Below are 17,362 nucleotides of genomic sequence, written 5' to 3'. Positions count from 1 at the left end.
ATAACCGAGAAAAAGCTCAGATCTCGCCGACCCGAGGACTCGAACCAGGCGGCGCACTGCTGCTACTGCCGCTCGATTCTGCGGCTAAAACCTGCACGTTCTAGTAGCCAATCAGTATTAATGAACAATATTGGGTAACATGTTGTCTTGTGGTCAGATATTTGTCATGTTCTTGCACTTTGCTAGTTTTGTGCGTGTAGGATTTTGGACTTGACGGGTCGATGCTGATGCTCTCGATGATTAGGCTTTTGTGCTGATGAGGGGTTGTACGGAACAGAGTTGAAGACTTGCACGTCCCCCCCCCTCAACAGCAGAGTTTCTGCTGTCAGCAACAAGGCTCGGGCAAAAGGAAACTGCCGACAAATGTCCACATGCGTTTCGAGGTATGGTGGCCGACAGAAGTTCACAGCAAGCCAAGACGCGGCCTGACCTACACACTCGGGCTACGATTCTGCAAGTCGAAACAACTCCCGCGCGTAGGCTTGCACGGACAAGCTAGGCCCCGCCACTCCCCGATTCGTCCTTGGGTCTATGCGACGAACCCCCCTTCATGCAAGGAGTAAACTTGACAGGTGCGGCTCGACGCTTCGAATACCTAAGCTACATCGGTCAGCGTTCCCAAGACGCAGTGACGACATTATGCGAGCCTAGTCACAACTTGAGTAATGTAGTGTGCTAGACCTTTGGTTCGGGTTACAGCTCCGCGCGGAGGGTGTGAGGTTCATGCACGATCATTTGTTCTGGAGGTCTGAGGTAGAGGCGATGTCTTGCATGGGATTCGACGAGATAGTGTATGAGTGACATATTCGCTTTAGTGTAGAAAGTCTAGAATTGCAGGGGAAACCATTCTGTGTGGCAGCTGCAAACGCTTTTTTCCGAGCGCTTTGAGAGTAGTATACATGTTGTACATTGGTCATGAGCGGCGTTATTAAGACTGTCGGGCCATGCTTCATCTACTTGTTCTGGCCCGGCAGTGGTAGTTGCGGCGCTGTAATTTCTCCGCCTTGCATCTCAATCTTTTTGATTGTCTGTTCTCTTTGGTAGTTTACAACTCGTTGCTTCTTGAAGTATTCGACCTGCAGCAGACTGTTAGTGTAATGTGGTTGCCGTGCAGAAAATTCTACGTACCCAGCTGTGTGCGCAATTCTTCTCGAACTCCTGGTCAAAAGACGCGCAGAAGCTTGCGGCCTTGTCCCTGCCGGATTTTGAGTTTATGCTATCCAAGATGTTGTTCTTGTCGAGACATTCGAAAAAGGCGTCGCGTGCTGCATAGCATTGCTTCCGGTTGGATCGTGACGGTGACTCGAATGCGCCGCCGTCTGTCTTCTTGACACCGCCGTCGTCCTTGGAGCTTGAGCCGAACCAACCCATGGCTGTGATTTTCGAAGGTTGCGGAGAAGATGCGGAGGTGGAGGCGACTGTCGCAGCTGGCGCGGGAGTCAGTGGCACGGGAGGCGAGTGTCACAGGAGGCTGTTCGGGGTGGCTGCGTACGTCGGGAGGGGATGCTCGAGGCCAGACTATGTAGGCTTGGTAGAATTGTTGACAATACACGTCCAACAGCGCAATCATCTCGAATCCGTGCTTGGCGGGCCCAAAAGCTATGACATCGGCGCTGACTGCCCACGTTTCGCCGAACGGTTACGGGAACCCGTGAATCAACAGGCAACCTTGCACCTACGATCAATCAACCCTCCGCCTCCCCTTGTGCTCATGTCATAGCGCACCGCCTGCGTATTGATGCCACGCCGACGCCGCCCTCCACGACCTGGCGCACTTGCGGATCTGTCCCCGACCCGCATACTCTCCCAGATCCTACTGCTGCAACTTGCCTACTATGCATGCGCCGGCATCCTTATTGTCTTTACCGCGCTGGTAGCGGGCAAGGAGGTCAGCACCGATCTCTTGTTCGGCTGGCAAAGTCTACGCGGCGATACCACAATCGGATGGACTCTGGGTCTGGTCTGGGTGCTGAACAGCCTCGCCTGGTAAGTGCTGCGACGCGCTGGTCCCAGTCATGCCACCATCTAACACGCTGCAGTGCCATCTTCATACTACTTCTCATCGCCCGCTCCAAACTCGTTCTTGACTTCGCCCTGACTGTACACTTTATCCACTTGATTGTCACCTCCTTGTACACCCACGCCATACCCGCCAACTTGTTCTGGTGGGCGCTGCAGATATGTAGCGCCACCATCATGACTTCGCTAGGCGTATGGGCATGCCAGTGGCGGGAACTGAGGCCAATCAACTTTGGCAGCAAGAAGCCTTCGCCATCACAACCAGCCGCAGAGGACGAGGGTGGAGAGTCTAGGGGAAGAGGCAGGGGCAGAGGCAGAGACGGCGCTGGTGAATACGAGATGGTTGGTATGGGCGAGGGGGACAACAACGTCTGACCACATGTCAGACCTGCATAAACGGCGTTTTGCTTCACGAGGCCATTGAGGGCCATTGTACTATACCCTGACAAAGCATGCGTCATTATACATTAACATTTGCCTTCTACTTCTCTCCCATCTCTGGTCTCCGTTACCCTGTCATCGACACTCGTAACTCTCTACTCTTCTACCTCCGAGAAACCATCTGGAATTACTATCATCGACTTGGACGGTTCCATCTCTTATTGCAAACCACGGCAACACCTTAAGCTCCATTCCCAAGTCCACTGCTTCTTGCTCCTCCGCGCTAATTTTTGGTATGATTCTGCATATAACCCTGTCAAGCCTTGTCTGTGATATCGATTGGCCCTGTTCGGTGGCTGTTGTGATCTCTATAGTGCTCAGCTGACTCGGAAAGTTTACGACTGGCGATTTTTGTTAAAGCAGGCCAAAATGGAGCCTATTTGATGCAGCCTACCCGAAAAGACAGGCGTATGTAAAGGTATCTCAACATGATGCTCCACATCGCTTTCGCTTTCTCTTAACGCCAACAGGACGCGGGTGTTTTGCGATTGCGTTCGATGGCCCTCGTGTTCTGGAAGGAGAGGCAACTGTGTGTCATGTTTCGGTATGTTGAGAGCGGATGCGGTGAAACATATCGACAGCATGATGAGGAAATGTCCGGATAACATGGTCGTGATGAAGATAGAAACAACAATCGCAAGACATATGAGGTGATAAGGTATATGCTTCAAAATGGGCTGATGCGGGCGCAATGACTATCCAAGAGTGCAGTCACGACGGCGAATCCTAACAAGACAATAATAGACCCTTCCAAGATTCAGGGTTGGCATCTATTCTATATACAGTCGGCATCTTACCTGAAACGCTTACAAGGGTTGCTAAACTAGTGGTCGGGAAAGCGGTTGGGCCTGCCCGAGCAGCAGGCCAGAGGTTCCGACTGCTTCGTTCTTCTTCGTGGTGACCTTTTCTCTTCTTAGTCCGTTGGTACACCTTCCAACCTCTCTATGCTGGGTATAAAGAAGAAGTTGGTAGGGTATGACAAAAAAGACTTTACTGCAAGGGTCACATCGGATTCTAAAAGACGGGATCTAAGGAAAGCCTAATTGCTAAAGGGTCTCATGTGTCAGGGACGTACTGGATATTGGCGAGATGCACGCTATGTGCTAGCGCAAGGCACGTGCGCCAGGCTTTGCAACGGCTACAATCCCTGCCACCAAGCTTCCATCACCATCGCCATTTTCTCGGTACTATATACCACAATGATTGATCACTAACAAGCCTGAACTAACGCAAGTGCAACACAATCAAGCTCATAATGAACCCCAATAATGGATACTATGGGCAGCAGTGGCCTCTGGTGCAGCCGTCGAGCAATAGACGTTTCTTACCCGTTGCAGGTACATTCGGAGCTGCTGCACCAACCTTGATGCAACCACATGTACAACATGGCAGGCAACAATACCCTGTACAATTCCCGCCAAATGCAGTATTTCCTCCTCAGGAAATATACCAACACCCACCTCCATTCCAGCATCCGCTTCACCATCAACCGCCAGCCCGGAGTCCTTTCATACCTCTTATTCCGCTCAGCGCTGTAGAGGATCTGGAAGAGGAAGAGCCTCCTCCTTTCACCAGTGGTGGATTCCAGGACCCGTTCAATAGAGCCTATGCTACTAGCGGACCCGCGGTCTTCGAAGGGTTCATTCCAGCAAATCCCGGACAAGAGGATGATGATGAGTTTACCAATGCGACCGGATTCCGAGATTCGCGCTACGACCGCGACTTCGATAGTTCGGATTCCGAGCAGGATGATTGGCGACGTGCCATGGAGGAAGACGAAGAGCTCGCTCGATACGAGAACAAGGATGATTCAGAGATCGATGCAGACTACGAATCAGAAGATGCACAAGAAGACGAAGGTGACCCAGATGAGATGGAGCTAGGTGTCGAATTCGAGGATGTCGAAGAGCGAACGAAATACAAGAGAGGGAAGAGCAGAAGCAGAGGTGCACTCCAGGCTGCAGTAACCCCTAGTATCATACCTGCCAGAGGGCGACGTGGTGGGAAACGAGGTCGGCCTTCGACTCGAGGCCGTGGTGGTCGAGGTGGCAACAATGGTGCTAGACCAACGCCTAAAAAGAAGCGAGGCAAGCCTGGAAGGGAAAAAGGTCCTAGAGGACCTCGACCTGTTGCCGACCCAGGCGCAGAATGGAAGTCGTTGCAGCAACAGGCTAACGCAAAGTTCATCGCAAGAGACTATGAAGCTGCCCTTGTGTTCGCTCAGCAGGCTATTCAGTTGAACCCAGAAATCTTTGATGCTTACAACATCGCATCGGAGATCTATACCGAGATGGGTCGGGAGGAGGACTCACTGGCTGTACTACTGGCTGGTGCGCCAACCAAGCGTGATCCTGGTCTCTGGCAGTATATCATTGAGCGCATACAACAGCTCGATCCTGAAAAGCATCCACAATTTACAGATGAGAACAAGTCGGCTGCCATTCTTCCGTGTTTGAACGAGATTATCTTGCTCAACAACGATTATGAAGCTCGTAGTCACAAGCTCGAGATCGAGGCACAACTAGGTCGTTCGTCCAAATGCGTAGCGCTCGGTCTGAAGATGCTCAAAACACGCAAGGAGCAAGGAGAAGACCCTGATACGAGTGTACTGAAGATTATGGCAATGATGGGTACTGCCTCTCCGAAACAGACTAGAATACATCTCAACAAGCTGCTGAACAGCTTCGAAGAGGCTATTGATGTGTTCACACAGCCTGACCGGGATCCGGTCAACAATGAACTTGATTGGGAACTAATCAATATCTATCTCGACCTTTTGGATCGAGCGGGTAGCTACGAAGCAGGTGTTGTACGACTGAAGGAGCTTGCCCGGTGGAAGCAGGGTAGGCGTTCTGAGACATTCTGGGACAAACTCGAAGACGACTGTGAATTCGACATCGAAGATGAGCCGAGACGCGTTACTGTGCCTCCGTTTGTTCGAAAATCGCAGGATGCTACATACGGCTCAACTCTGCCATTGGAGATCAGAGTGAAATTAGGCTTGTTCCGGTTGCGCAGGAGCAAGGACGACTTTGAAGAAGCTATGGTAAGCCTCGAACTCGTGCTACATTCTGGACGTTACTGACGAACATCTAGCGCCACCTTGAAATGTTGGAGCCGGACAACCATGGTCCTGAGGCTCTGATTTGGGACTACGAAGATCTATTCCGTATAATTGGCGATGCTCTTCACGCTACAGGCAACGATGACCATGCGCTGCGTTTCTACGAGCCTTTATTCGACAAGAACTCTAACGAATTCAACCTGCAAAGCTACATTGGCCTGCACACATGCTTCAAGAATCTAGGGAGGGCTGAGAGGGCGGCAGAGGTCATTCCGATCTTGAAGAAGTGGCCGGCAGAGAACTATGATGACCTCGCTGTCCTTGCAAAGTTCTTCGAAGATCAGGGCATGTGGCAGGAAGCTGGTCAGCGTGCTGAGACTATCTACCGCGACAAGTACGGCCACAAGCTCAAAAACCTGGGTTTCCAGGCATATGATGAGCTCAGAGTATACTACTATAACCAGCGAAGGCAAGCTCGTGGTAGATATGGCGTTCGAAAGAGTACGGTTCGGAGGAATAGGAAGAGGATGCAAACAGCTACCGGGCAGACCGGTGAAGACGAAGATTCTGTAGATGAGAACGGCAACAAGGAACTCCCTCCACTTGTCGCCCCGACCGAACGTCCTAAGAAGGGTTTCTTCCGCACGAAAAGAGCGAAGGCGCCAAAAGTTCAGGCTTTCTTAGCTGTTCGTGATGAAGATGCTGAGCAGCTTCCCGATATCGAACCGAGACGAACTACACTTGAAGGTACCGACGTGCCGTATCGAGCGATCAACAACAGACTGTTTCGTAACAAGCTTCAGAGACTGGCAACAGATTTTGCCGACGACCTCAAAGCCGCTCGAGCTCAGCATCGGGAGATCGTCTCGAGTTTCAAGCGACTAGACGAGATTTGGGAAGCGGCAGAGGAAAGAGACGAGGTTGCCGTACACGAGGTGTTGTCCATCACTCGGGAGCTCATCGAAGAATTCTCTACGTTCGACTTGTTCTACTCGAACCGAAAGGAAGACCTAATGACTTACTTCCGACGAGTTACGGGTGGCGATCTATGGAAAGAGTCTTCGCTAATGGTACTTGCTGTAGTAGCGAACAATGTCGAAGACGGTGAAACAGATCCTGAGCTGAGAGAGCGACCAGATTCAGCTCCGGTTGATTTCTGGGGCATACACTTCGACAAATGGTGTGATGCGTTCGGTCGCTATGCTATCCTGCTCGCCAGCGAAGGAGATGAAGAACAGTGTTTCGCTACACTCGATATTGCCACTCAAGCCAACGTCTTCCATCGCTCCCGAACCTACCACCAACAACTACAATTGTGTCGCCTTACTTGCGCTCTAGCAGCAGACAATTCACGTCAGGCATCTGTAGCGACGCGCTGGCTCCTAAAAGAGTACCCTTTCGGGACAGGCCTCTTCCGTCTTTATGGTGCCGTTAACCGTCTATGTTCCTTCCCCGAAGGATTCGCGACTGGCCCTGCGTACAAAGTGCTTATGCGCTACATCAAGACTATCGACTACGCGCTCCTGACCCCAGCACAGCGCGCCGCGTATAATTTCCGCGATACAAAGAACAGCAAAGGAGGTTTCAGAAACAACATCAACGTCGAAGATGTCGACAGAGCCAAAGACCACGATCCCGCACTCTTCGCGTTGTATGGACATGTTTTGATGTGCGGTGGTAGTTATGTGGCGGCGCTGAACTATTACTTCCGTGCCTTTACCATCTCGCCTGAAGATCCAGTATTGAATCTAAGTATTGGTGTTGCTTACGTTCAACACGCCATGAAACGGCTCTCCGAAAACCGGCAATACCAGATTCAACAGGGTCTGTCGTTTGTGTACAGATACTATGATCTCCGCAGCAAGAGCCCGCATGCAATCCATCGGCAAGAAGCGGAGTACAACGTGGGAAGGATGTGGCATGGGCTGGGTCTTGTCGCGCTAGCGCTTCCAGCGTATGAAAGGTGCTGTGCGCTTAGTGATGACGTTAAACAGGAGGCAGGAGATCGGTGCCAGGACGGCAATTGGGGGTACGAGGATTTCAGCACGGATGCGGCGTTTGCAATGCAGAGCATCTATGCCATCAGCGGTAATTTTGAGGGCGCTCTGGATGTTACAGAGAAGTTGCTCGTCATTGAGTAAGGAGAAAAGGGCCCGTGTCACCCATACGTGACTTTGTTCTTCCTCCCACAGACCTAAATCGAATTACACATGAATATCGCCCCCACGCTCACTAGCGGGCCATCTGTCGTCTTTCTTTCTTTCTTTCCCACATGTATCCACACCAATACGTTTTCCAAGAAATGTGATCCGACTTGCATATAGATTATGCAAGGGCGCCTTAATGCATCCGATACGAAAAGCACCGGGAGATGGATAAGTTCCTCGCTTATCGATCCCGTGTATACACGCTACTGCAGCTTCAACTGCACTGCGCCCCATATCCGCGTCCGCGCCTGCAAGCATGTATGCGGCGCGGCAGACAAATTCTTTATTCGGATATGAAAGATCCCGAAACTTATAAACATGCCCTTATGCAAAGCCGTTTGTGAATGCCTAATCTACAGTGACTGATTTCTGTTGGCTAAAACATATCATTACGAATCCGCCATCGTGTGTCCGAGGATTCTAGCTGCCTGTGGCGTGTCTAATGGCGCAGCTGCGGTGTTTGTAGACAACTTTAGAAGACTGGAGTGCTCACATTCAATTGCATGGGCAGTATGTGTAGATCTGAATGAGACCAAGGACATATTGATTCGTTGGTACGTCGAGCAGCAGTATCAGACTGACCCTGAGCCATCCTCTGTCAGATTGGCCGTCCAACATCATTCTCAACCCCAACGAACAGCCGCCAACAATGCTCTGCAATGGCTTTACCCCAAAACACAACAACTAATACACGCACGTAGTATTTCCCATCTACTGTAACCCGTACGTTTCCTGCTCGCTGCCAATCCGAAGAAGCCGCCAAGGTTCTCCGCCAATATACCGAACCCCAGGTTCGCCATCGATTCAGGTTCGTGTTTGGAGCTGAGTCTGGGAGCAAAACTCGTGCCGAGTCTTCTGACGTGTGATGCGGCGGATGATTAGACGTGAGATCCAAGGGCTAATTTGCCGCGGGCGCTCGAATTCGACCTAGGCAAGACGTCAGTGGTTCTTTCATGGCCAAGCCAGAAACCAGGCTCATGCGTGTGAGATTATTTGCGACCGGAGCTACACTACCTTGTAGAGTCAAATCGTCTGAGCTTGGTTAGCGCAGTCTGGTCGAAACATTGAGTAAGAACCTGCGGTATCCTGGGTCCGACCATCGCCTCCCTTGAGTCCAGCTTCAAAAGTCGCATGCCGCCGACGCCCGCCATCTGAGCAGCCGATAGCACCGTTGTGCTCTCCAACAAAGTGCTGGCCTTCAACATGGCTGAAGACGACACAGAACCATCTCCTCTGTGTTGCTCAACACGACTGTCGCAGTCGAATAGATCCTTGAGTTCTCCCGAGCCGCCGCAGACCACCGTATCCTCCAGTTCGTCTTCCTCTCGACCTAATCCTGCTCGATATCTCCACCCAAAGCTCAGTCTGCTCCTTGTGTGATACCGAAGGATGAATGCCAGGCACTTTGTATATTGACCATTCGGCTCGTGTTCCTCTACCGCTATTCGCAGCTGCCCATACTGAAGGCTTGACCATGTACAGGAGGTTCGAATGGTCTTCGTGCTTAACGAGGAGTGCGATTCGACGTGACGTGGCGGACATGCCTAGACATGCGACCAAAGCGATGAAGAGTTTTCGCGAGGTTGAGAGATATATCGTTCGGGTGAAATATCATCGCGATTCGAAGTATCCCAGTCGTTCCATGGATTCTCGTAGAGTTCTTCAGCTACCGGCCACCGTGTGTAGGCAATGTTTTCGCTGTTCAAACAGGATTGAGGTGAGCCCGTGCGAAGGGTGCGCGACGCGGATATGTCGCTCGTACTCCCGAGGTCACTTCCATCAGCCTTCCCATGCAGATCTCGCTGCCTCCACTGATCCAAAGCTCTCTTAATACCCTCCGCAACCAATTCAAACAGCATCCTGTTGACTAATCGGACTGGACGCTGGAGCGCAAAGTCAAGGTATATGAACCAGTACGACCTTGGCGTAAAGAACACTCCCATGAACTCGTTTTTCACGGTAAAGCTGTCGCCATTCGGATCCGGATTCGCGAAGCGCTTGACTGGATAGAGGAAGCAGACCATCCCCACCCACGTGAAACTTATCATGTAGAAGATATCGAGTGGAACTCCCAAGAGAGCCTCTAGGGACCACCATCCGTCCCGGGGTGGCATGTAATATTGGTACGGCCACCGCTAGCTAAAACAATCTCGAGATACGAGGAAGTCATGATCGAAATTGGCTGAAGGGATGGAGAAAGGAAGTGTGATGAGAGTGACGGGCCACTCTTGGAGATGAGAATGCCAGTACGCGCGTACGAACTCGCACTCGGAGAGTACCCAAAAGGACATTGCGAAGTGGAGAGTGCATTCTTGAATGATTGCGCTAATGTCTTTGGCGAAGGTAATGTCTTTGGCGAAGGTAGGTGGGGAGCCAAGGTAGGTTCGTGTCCAGATTGCGATCTGACCGAGGTGGAAAGGCGTCATCGAAAGTAGTATTGTGTATGATGTGGGAGGACTCGGGTCTACGTATGTTGGACGTTGATCGTTGGCATCGTTGCTAGAGTGGTCGTTTATACTATAGAACCTCAGGACGAAGACCAAGGGAAGTGCCATCCAGATTAATTGTGCGGGAAGCGCTATCCAGAGTAATCGTACGTCGATGTCGGCGTCACGTAGAGGTCGCATCTGGAAGAGGGATACCGATTGTAGGGATAACAAGCAGTAGACCGCGAAGCGAGTCTTTGTTGGTATCTCGTAACGCGGAAACATTTGCGAGGCGTGCACGTGAATCGTGTGACAAGTGATTACAGAGAGCGGCATCACGATGCTCGCAACTGGCAATGATGAGGGTAGAATGCGCTCGTTCTGCAGAGGTGCAGTCGCCGAATTCGAAAAAGATCCGTTGTGTCGTACGATGTTATTGCAGCGGGGCTAAACACAGCTGTCGGGCAAGTTGTGATGAAGAAGAAGTGTTGAAGTGCATGAGGCGCGCGAATTTTGGCAGCGTTGACTATTGTAGCTTGAGTTCTTTGGTAGCGACATCTTCGAGCCGTGGTTAATCCGTTCGTATCTGAGGTGGTGAGGCGTGCGTTATTGATGATATGTACGTTGTACACTCATTTAGAGTTTTGTACTGAGAGAGGATAGTGGAATGACATGACATATGCATTGATGTGCGCCTCGCGATGAACAGGGGCACTAGCATACCTACAAAGAATCTCTCATTTCCTGACGCTCCAGACATCGCCACCCATGCTAACAACCTTGCCATCGACTTCTAATTCGCCCAACAACTTCTTCACCTCTTCAGGTCCAAACGGGAATCCGCCTTGAACCATCATCCGCATCATCATAGCTATGCGGCCCACATTCATATTACCCTGATTTGTTAGCATCCCCAATATGAAAGCCGTATAGACATCCTTCTTCTCCTCTAGCATCTCGCTTTGCGACTTCACGGTGTTGTTTGTAGCGTTGGCTTGGATTGTAGCTAGTTCTTCTGCTGCGGCTGCAGCGTCGGCATCATGCGCACCAGTCTTAGATGTGGGTTTAGGGAGGGACTCGATAATAGAATATGTGGATGGGACGTGGAAGCGGAGGACGGATTTGCCCACCCAGAAGGAGAGGGCTTGGTGTACGAGGCTTTCGTCCATCTCCAGCATCTCTTCTAGCTGAGACACGCTGCGTGTTATACCCTCGCCGCCTTTGTCTGCATGCTTTGTTTCCTCGTCGGGCTGAGGTTGGAAGGCATAAATTACACTAACTTGCCAGGGTGTGAGATGATCAAAGTCCTCAGTGCGGTCGTCAAATGTGAGGGTTATGGAGCCGTCGCCCAAGGCATTCATCCACCGCAGTTTGCGCATTCCTTTGATACGCTCGAAACGTGACTCGTATTCCTTCTGTAATGCATCAATCTGCGCAGGTACGCGGAATGTGTCGTCGCGAAGCTGGGGCCAGAAGAATGATGATAAAATCTGTGCGTTGAGCGTGGGACCAGGGGGTGTTGCGGCACTGGAGGTAGAGGGAGTGATGTTTCGAGTTAACCGTGTTGGCCTTCGGGGCTGAGGTGTCCGCGGGTGTTGGCCATCTGGCGTTCGAGGCTCTATGCTACGGTGATCTGGCGTGACAAGTGATGCTGCAGTTGGTACATTGATTGTCGTGCGGATGGTACCGTTGATACGCTTTGATTCTAAAACATCTCGCAGCATGACTTCGCAAGCCTGCAGCTTGTCGTCGCCTAGCCGCACTTTGATGAGCTCCAAAAGTCGGATTTCTTTCTCATACTCAGGGTCTTGACATCTAAGCAAGTGGTCTCCATATATGTTCTTCAGCTCATTGATAAAATCCTCTCGCTCCCAGAGTGTTAGCAAAAACCATATCACATCCTCGACCTTTGACTTTTTATAGTCTGGTGATGCGTCTTGTGGAAGCGGCTGCCAGTTCATGTCATTCCAGTTGAGCTCCTCATCAGTATCCTGTCCGTAGTTTGCGAACGGCTTTCCCATCTCACTAGCAATCTCATATGAGAGCTCGCTGTTCGATGAGAACTTACTGCCCGTCTCATCGCTGAGATCAGTAAGTAGACTTGATATGATGATTCGTGCTGTATCTTCACGCTCTTTTAGGTACCGCCTGATCGGTCTAGCTACGCGCTCTAAGAGTACGCCCTTAGGTTCTAGCTCGTGGAACGATCGAATGATGAATATGTAGACGTTCAGTATGTAAGTGGTCGTAGCCCCAGGATGTAATAGTCGTCTCGATACTTGCTGGGAAAAGCTTGAAGTAAGATGCTGCTTTGCGTTCGAAACTCGTAGATACTCTTTGATGTCCAGAATGGCACCCAGACTCTTGTCCCAGTTGATGACAAAATCGAACAAGTTGTCGACTCTTGCTCGTCCCAACCTACCCAGCGCCATCTCTTGCCATGAGGTCAGTTCAGTGGTTTGGATATTGCTCTGCTCGCACCGCAGACATTCCAATACCAGTTCGACAAGCGGACAGAAGCCGTCTTGAATCCACAACCTTAACTGCGGCACGATGGACTTCTTGGAGTACCAATCTACCTTTAAGTAGTGGCTTGTAATGAAGGAGTCAAACAGCTTATTCATCGCATGCGCGAAAGCCTTCTGTGCACTATCACCACCAAGCCCAACGCGCTCGAGGCTTTGTAGCAGCATGGTCATCCGCTTCCTGAACTCTTGCGTGTTCTCGGGTGTGGTACTCGGCTGCATACCGTCGTTTCGGGTATATATGCGAAACAATCGGCATCCTGCGTCGTAAAGAACATAGCTCAGCGTTTTCCCATATCGTTGTAGTGGCAGACAATGTGCAAAGACAGCTTGTACATCCCGGCGGAACTTCCAATCGGCTACACTCGCAGTATCTGAGTCAGCTATCTGTGTAGATCTGCTCGGCCGAAGGGTCGTATTACTGGCGTTCTGCCGCACAAGGGGCAGCAAGTGCTCGGTGAAAGGTTGGAGATACGCGTTCTGCACTTGCTCGAGGATGCGCTGGGTTTCATCAAGAATATCCCACGACCGCTCGAGTTCAACCTCGTCCCTCCATAGATCTTCTAGCACTGGCCGAACGTGGTTCGCAAAGTGTAACCTGCACTCATTTGTATACCATTCAACCAGAGTTTCTTCCTTCCCATCATCACTCTTGCCCTCTCCATTCAACAAAAAGCTCAGCGCTTCTTCGACTTCTCTATTCTTTTGTGTTCTCAAAACGCAATTGACGTCTTTTGGTAAACTCAGGAATCGTGTTGCGCAGCTCCATGCTATGTTGCGCTTGACTGCTCTGTGTTGTCCCTGGCCCTGTGCTTGCGCTGGCGTCCGGCTCTCAGAATTCCGCAGAGCATAGGGACTCCCAAACGAGGTACCTGGCGCTATGTGACCCAAATCCGGTGTCGCAACCGGCGTCGGCGTGCTATGTGAGAAGGAGAGGACTGGGAAGACGGACGCGAAGACGAGGGTCGAATGGTCCATGGCGGGACGGAGACGCTGGGGGCCCCACTAGACCAGTGTTTAGGTTCGTGTTCGAGATGATCTGGGGTTTTTTTCTCATAGGCGTGTGAGTGACGGGCGTTCTGGCAGTAGATATGCGGATATCACAGGCCTGCTCATGGTTGGGTGTCGGGCTGGTAATACTGTTTGCTCTCGCATGCAGCAGTCGCGATCGTCACAAATCGAGCTCGGGCCATGCACAACGCGTATTCACGTGGGGCTATCTTTGTCCTTCCTTGGGAGGTATCTAGGTATCCTAACGCGTCAATAGAAATTACACATGAAGAGAAGGTACCAAGTCGACTTTCACTACCAATGCTGAATTAAATGATGATGAATTTCTAACATCTAACATTAAATTGCCCTGAAACGCATCAAGCCATCTGACTTCGCGCACAAAAGATTCCCAGGTCTCGAGACCACATACCTGATGAAGAACTATCAAGGATATCTACCATATACGCCGTCCTACTCCATTCCCTTTCATGCTCCATTCCATGCACATAGTAAATGACGCAGTAACACTATATAACACCATACCTGTCGTTCAATCCCATCATCTCAAGGCCTTAGTACGCCGTGCCGCCTTCTGAACGCCTCGACTCGTTCCTCGTAGAAGAGTATCTCTCGAACACGTAACTTTGGGCCTCTCTGCGAGTCTTGCACAAACGATTCGTCATCGCTTTCCACATCCACATCATCGCTCGCTTCGCTCTCTGTGTCGTCACCACCAGGCGGCATAGCGCCTTCGTCCATGTCGTCGTCATCTTCGTCTTCCGTGGCTTCGCTCTCGTCGTCAGAAAGCATGGGATCGTGTGTTGCGTAGGCAGAGCCGCTACCATCAGCGTGCATACCATCGTGCCGTAGATCATAGTTCGATGGCCGGTTCTCCAGTATCTCGAAGCACTTAGTAGACAGACCCATGTAGCAGAGCTCGATTTCCGGTCGCAGATGCACAATGTCGAGGATCTGGTAGGCGAGCTCGCGCGGATCTATGTTGCTGCCATGTGCGTGGTCTGCAATAAAGGGAATATAAAGAGAGCGAATATGAGGGATGTACGGAAGACGCTGAAGAAAGTGATGCTACAAAAGTTAGTCAAACGTATTCGACTTGCAAGGAGTTGCAACATACCCAATCCTTGTAATCGATAGACACTGCGAGTTCTCGCAGGCTGTTCATACGACCGCTTGTTATGTATGTCAGAATCTCACGGTTGAGCATCCATCGTCTCCATCTCGAACTAGCACTCGTATGTCCGTCTGGTCCTTTCTCACCACTGTCAATCATTAATTTCTTCAGACTACCTCGGTGTCTCTTCAACGGCCCCTTGTAGATTGCGTCTACTGTCACCGTAGACGAGTAAGACCGGCCTTCTTGAAGGAAGAGCACCTCAAGACTATTGGGCGCCAGTGTTTCTTTAAGGAAAGTGATCAGCGATGGGGACACGGTATTGGTGTGAATTCGCTTGAGGTTGAGTTGATACTCTGTCCGGAGAGTGTAAGACGCCTTGTACGCCTTGGACGAAGATGGTGAGCCGGGGTAAGGGGGACGAGGGGTATATGTCCTTCGCAGTATCTTCCACAGTTGTTCGTGGTTGCTACAATGGAGAAGAGTCAATGTCGACAGAATCGACCAGTCAAAGGCTCTGCGAAGAACAGGGACGGAGAGAGGAACGCGTTCGAGTTCCAAGACTTCTAGCTTCAGTTTGCCAGTCAGTAGGGGCTCGTCTTGTGAATTGGTGGTCTCGCCATGAGGAGGGGACTCTGCATATGTCTTCGAAGCCGAGTTGTCTGTGTTGGCAGTCTGTGCAGTTTGGTCAGAACCATTCGGCTGGTTGTCGCTAAACAGACTAACGCCCTCCGTTATAGAGTTGTCTTCCATCGGGTTACCAAAATGGTCTACGTCCTGCTCCAGATCCCGTTCTTGTAACGAGAGCGAGGCGATAGATGGCAGGGGTAGGGATGCGGCCGACTTGGCCGGCGTTGCTTCCACTGATCGCTCCGTGACACCAGTAGCGCCAGACTTGTGAGACGGAGGCTCTTCTGAATGGCGCATGTTGTGTATGCGGCCAACAAGGATGCCCAGAACACCTCCTAGCCTCTTCTCTCCTATTGAAGAGGCTGCCGTCGTTGTAGCATTGTAGTCGACTTGCTGCAGACCTTCACCTTCCCAAACCGTCACCCAGTCTCGCTGCTGTGCGTGAGCAGCTATGCCAATTCTTAGTTCGCGTAGCTTCCTCTGGGACCTTGCGATCAGGATGCTCATCTCATCGAGGTATGGCAGTTCGTCGATATCCAAGACACTCAAGCTCTTCAGCGCAGGTATGGCGGAAAAGGTAGGGTGCTCAACTCGATCTAGGGCAGATATGCTGCTCGGTGCGTACGGGGGCACTACGACTATGGGAGCCTGCACGGTGCCAAGACCGCTTGGATGCGTAGTGTTTGGGGGCGGAGGTAAGTTCTGGTTGTTGAGTATCATGGGCGGTGCGGGTGGTGGGATTGGCGCGTCGATTGTGTTGTCGTGCCATCGTATCCAGAGCCGGTCCAGACGGCATTCCTCGCCATCACTCCTGTGCGCGAGGCTTGACAGGGCAAGCCAGACATCGCGAAGCACACCCGTAGGCATGTCCCACACGAATGTCTCGAGGTTGACCATACGCGCAATGGCAAGCGCTACCAGCGTTCCCAGCATCTTTCCGCCTTCCTTTGTAATCATGTACTCCTGAACCCATGCTTGCGGTCCATTGCCGAGTGAGAACTTCTTTGTGAACTGTCCGTAGTAGTTGCCGAACCGCCGCTGCGGTACGGGGTATGGGTTTGCGGCAGTCCTCAGTATGGAAGTTGGCGTCTGTCCCTGTAGTCGCAGCCGGTTCTGGTGGGGGAAGCAGTCGTCGCCCATGACCAGTGTCGCCAGACCATAGGTAAGGGCGTCCACGCCGGCGCGAGGCTCGTTGTGGGTGCTCTCGTCCGGCCACACAATGTCGAAACGCGAGTATATGCACGGGATCGTGAGACGATGGAGGGCCGAGTGGCAGAGGCAGAGCGAGGTGAGGTCGTTTGTGTGTGGAAGCTGTTGAGTTGCTGGTCAGCATACACCGTGCCGCACCTGCAAGGCGCTGCGCGTAAGCCCGCCCTACTCACCTGGTGTATGATTTCCTTCAGGATATCCATAGGCAGGTCCAGCAACTTCAAGGGGCCCTTGGTGGCTTTCTCCTTCCCCTTCGATTCTACGCCCTGCTCAGCTGATTCCGTCGCATTCACCATGCTCGGCGCTGGGGCGCTCATCCACACACCCTCGGCGTGAGCTTGCATCTCGGCGGTATGCGCATCGTCCGAGGAGGGCGAAAAGGCGCGGGCGAGGTCCCTCTCGGAAGGTAGCGGCGAGGCAGTTCGTGGAGTGTCGGGTGTTGAGGGTGGGGAGTCGGCCATGGTGTGTGTGGGACCGACACGTCGTGGGGGGCAGCATATAGGCTCCCGGAGGAGGTGGGAAGCCGAGTGCGGGAACAGCACGAGAACACGGTTCTTACATGTGCCCAAGGTTTGCCAGCGAGCCGTCGAGTGCAAGTGTTGTATCAGACCTCGCAATCGACGTGGTTGGCCAAGAGACCCTGTGCACATCATGCCAACTCCGTTTCCCTGTACAACAGCCCCGGCCGCCGCTTACGCCGCAACTACGCTTTGCGC

General features: G+C 51.9%; 5 protein-coding genes across 5 annotated transcripts; 2 read left to right on the top strand and 3 right to left on the bottom strand.

The window, feature by feature from the left end:
- Window positions 1-953: 953 nt before the first annotated feature.
- Window positions 954-1,371, bottom strand: J4E82_000947 (uncharacterized protein; the record flags this gene model as incomplete). Its single annotated transcript, XM_051727267.1, has 2 exons — window positions 954-1,076; window positions 1,129-1,371. The coding sequence occupies 2 exons, from the start codon at window positions 1,369-1,371 to the stop codon at window positions 954-956; spliced, it is 366 nt and encodes a 121-aa protein (XP_051593074.1).
- A 367-nt stretch (window positions 1,372-1,738) lies between these two features.
- J4E82_000946 (uncharacterized protein) lies at window positions 1,739-2,394 on the top strand (the record flags this gene model as incomplete). Its single annotated transcript, XM_051727266.1, has 2 exons — window positions 1,739-1,986; window positions 2,040-2,394. The coding sequence occupies 2 exons, from the start codon at window positions 1,739-1,741 to the stop codon at window positions 2,392-2,394; spliced, it is 603 nt and encodes a 200-aa protein (XP_051593073.1).
- Window positions 2,395-3,715: 1,321 nt separating this feature from the next.
- On the top strand, window positions 3,716-7,665 carry J4E82_000945 (uncharacterized protein; the record flags this gene model as incomplete). Its single annotated transcript, XM_051727265.1, has 2 exons — window positions 3,716-5,506; window positions 5,557-7,665. The coding sequence occupies 2 exons, from the start codon at window positions 3,716-3,718 to the stop codon at window positions 7,663-7,665; spliced, it is 3,900 nt and encodes a 1,299-aa protein (XP_051593072.1).
- Window positions 7,666-10,894: 3,229 nt separating this feature from the next.
- On the bottom strand, window positions 10,895-13,660 carry J4E82_000944 (uncharacterized protein; the record flags this gene model as incomplete). The annotated part of the gene is made up of 1 exon (XM_051727264.1): window positions 10,895-13,660. One exon carries the CDS (start codon window positions 13,658-13,660, stop codon window positions 10,895-10,897), a length of 2,766 nt encoding a protein of 921 aa, XP_051593071.1.
- Window positions 13,661-14,239: 579 nt separating this feature from the next.
- On the bottom strand, window positions 14,240-17,107 carry J4E82_000943 (uncharacterized protein; the record flags this gene model as incomplete). Its single annotated transcript, XM_051727263.1, has 3 exons — window positions 14,240-14,761; window positions 14,811-16,748; window positions 16,820-17,107. The coding sequence occupies 3 exons, from the start codon at window positions 17,105-17,107 to the stop codon at window positions 14,240-14,242; spliced, it is 2,748 nt and encodes a 915-aa protein (XP_051593070.1).
- Window positions 17,108-17,362: the final 255 nt, after the last annotated feature.

Source organism: Alternaria postmessia, assembly GCF_024291825.1.
Source record: "Alternaria postmessia strain BMP 2775 chromosome Unknown scaffold_3, whole genome shotgun sequence".
NCBI lineage: Eukaryota > Fungi > Ascomycota > Dothideomycetes > Pleosporales > Pleosporaceae > Alternaria > Alternaria postmessia.
The sequence above is the reverse complement of the archived record's forward strand: the minus strand, read 5'-3'. Positions and strand labels throughout refer to the sequence as shown.